The following is a 1,789-nucleotide window of genomic DNA, read 5'->3' on the forward strand; positions in this document are numbered from 1 at the left end:
CCGAAGACGTACCGGCGAGGGCGGCGCCGATGAGCGCGGCCTTGAAGCCTTGGTCCATCGCGGCGATGGAAGGGACGGCGACCATGGTTTGTGTACTTGTGCGTGGGCGGCCGAGCGCCGGTCCCAGAATGATGATCTTTTGAAAGACAGCAAATAGTGTGGTCCACCGTGTTGCCACACGACGACGCGCGTATACATCACCAATCCGACGCCCAACGAGCGTCGCGCTTGCATGCGTTGAGCGCTGGCGCTGCATGCCCACCGTGTCGTACCGGCGGTGACGACAGAATATACTATGGAACGCCGACCAGTTGACGGATATAGTGTGTAGACAGGCGCGTCTCCGTGGCGCCGCGCGCGGTGGCGCCGACCAGACAGACGACGCAAACACGCCGTTGGTCTCGAAACACATCTAGTATACGAGTGTGTAGGGTCCTAGTTTTTTCTATTACAAGTGGCGGGGTCTGGTGGGCACAAAGGGTGGGGACAACGAGAATGACAGAGAGCGCGGTTTGGCGGCGTGGGAACGTACGACGCAAGGAGCGTAGTAGGTTGACGTTAGAAGTGCGTCGGCGCGACAAAGACGATGGTGCCGGGCACCTGTAGCACGCCATCGAGCGCCACGAGCGTCGCGTCGTCCGTGTCTGCGACGAAGGCAATGTCGCCAAGTTCAAAGAACTGGTCGCTGGGAAGATGGGATGCGCAGCATCCGGAGGCGTCGTCGAGCGCGGGGCAGTCGCAGCCGACCACGGAGCACGGTTGCATCTCGACACCTTGGTCGCACGTGAAGAAATGACCGAGTTTGCTTTTGCCCGCGCTCACTGCCAGCTGGTGTGCCCGCCAGGTGGTGGTGCCAGGTGGAAACCCACACGAGTGGTGCCACGACAGCCATGATCGCCGCTCGCCGTGGAAAGGTTGAAGTGACCGAGGATGTGCCGATCGTATTATTAATACCATACTATTACTCGGTGGCCTGTTGTCGGTCCATCTCTGAAGCCGACGAAAGCGAACAGCGAGCGATGCCGCTTTCGAGGTCGGACAGTCCAGTCGCCATATCTCGGCGAGTCTGGGACGTTTCGGTACATATGAAGCGCACATCGCAACGTGTCGATGCTGTTTTACACCCTCGTAATAACTGGTCTTCAACGCGAATGCGTGGCTCGTACGCCTCCTGAAAAGAAACCGTAGGTGCACGGGCCCTCTTTGGAAACACCGCCGACACCGCTGAGCCAGTTAACCACCGTGAGTGGATTTATTTCTACATGGGATGGGTTTTTGAATCCATGCAGCCGTGCATTCCCTTGCGTGCCCGTTGTAGCAACTGGACACTTGTACCATGTACTACGACGACACGCTTCGTATTGACGACTTGTGCACGACGTGGGATTTTTTTATATATATATCGACCGCGAGACGTGTCGTGACCTCGAGACCTCGAGGCGGTTTGTTGAAGCAAGGAAATCGAGAAAATGTGTCTTTATTTCCTTGGTTGAACCAAGTACGACGAGCATTCTAGGGCATCGGAAGGTAGCACGATAGCGCCGATCACCAAGCATACGCGTGCGTAGGTGTGAAAGCCCGTTGGATGCTCGTCGTCATATTATTACAATGTGTGCAACCAGTCAGTCACCTATATGCGTCTCCATATACATTACATCACATGATGCACACGCGACGGCGACAGCGATCATCCACTACGACGCTAAGTAGATCACATTGAAAGTGCACCAATGGGGCTCGATGCTGTGGCGCGGTGAATCGGCCACGAGACTAGAGCTTGAGACGAGTA

At 56.3% G+C, this 1,789-nt stretch overlaps 1 protein-coding gene across 1 annotated transcript; it reads right to left on the reverse strand.

Annotated features, from left to right (window-relative positions):
• Positions 1 to 558: 558 nt before the first annotated feature.
• SPRG_15762 (hypothetical protein) lies at positions 559 to 892 on the reverse strand (the record flags this gene model as incomplete). The annotated part of the gene is made up of 2 exons (XM_012354974.1): positions 559 to 817; positions 870 to 892. The coding sequence occupies 2 exons, from the start codon at positions 890 to 892 to the stop codon at positions 559 to 561; spliced, it is 282 nt and encodes a 93-aa protein (XP_012210364.1).
• Positions 893 to 1,789: the final 897 nt, after the last annotated feature.

This window comes from Saprolegnia parasitica (assembly GCF_000151545.1).
Source record: "Saprolegnia parasitica CBS 223.65 unplaced genomic scaffold supercont2.195, whole genome shotgun sequence".
NCBI lineage: Eukaryota > Oomycota > Saprolegniomycetes > Saprolegniales > Saprolegniaceae > Saprolegnia > Saprolegnia parasitica.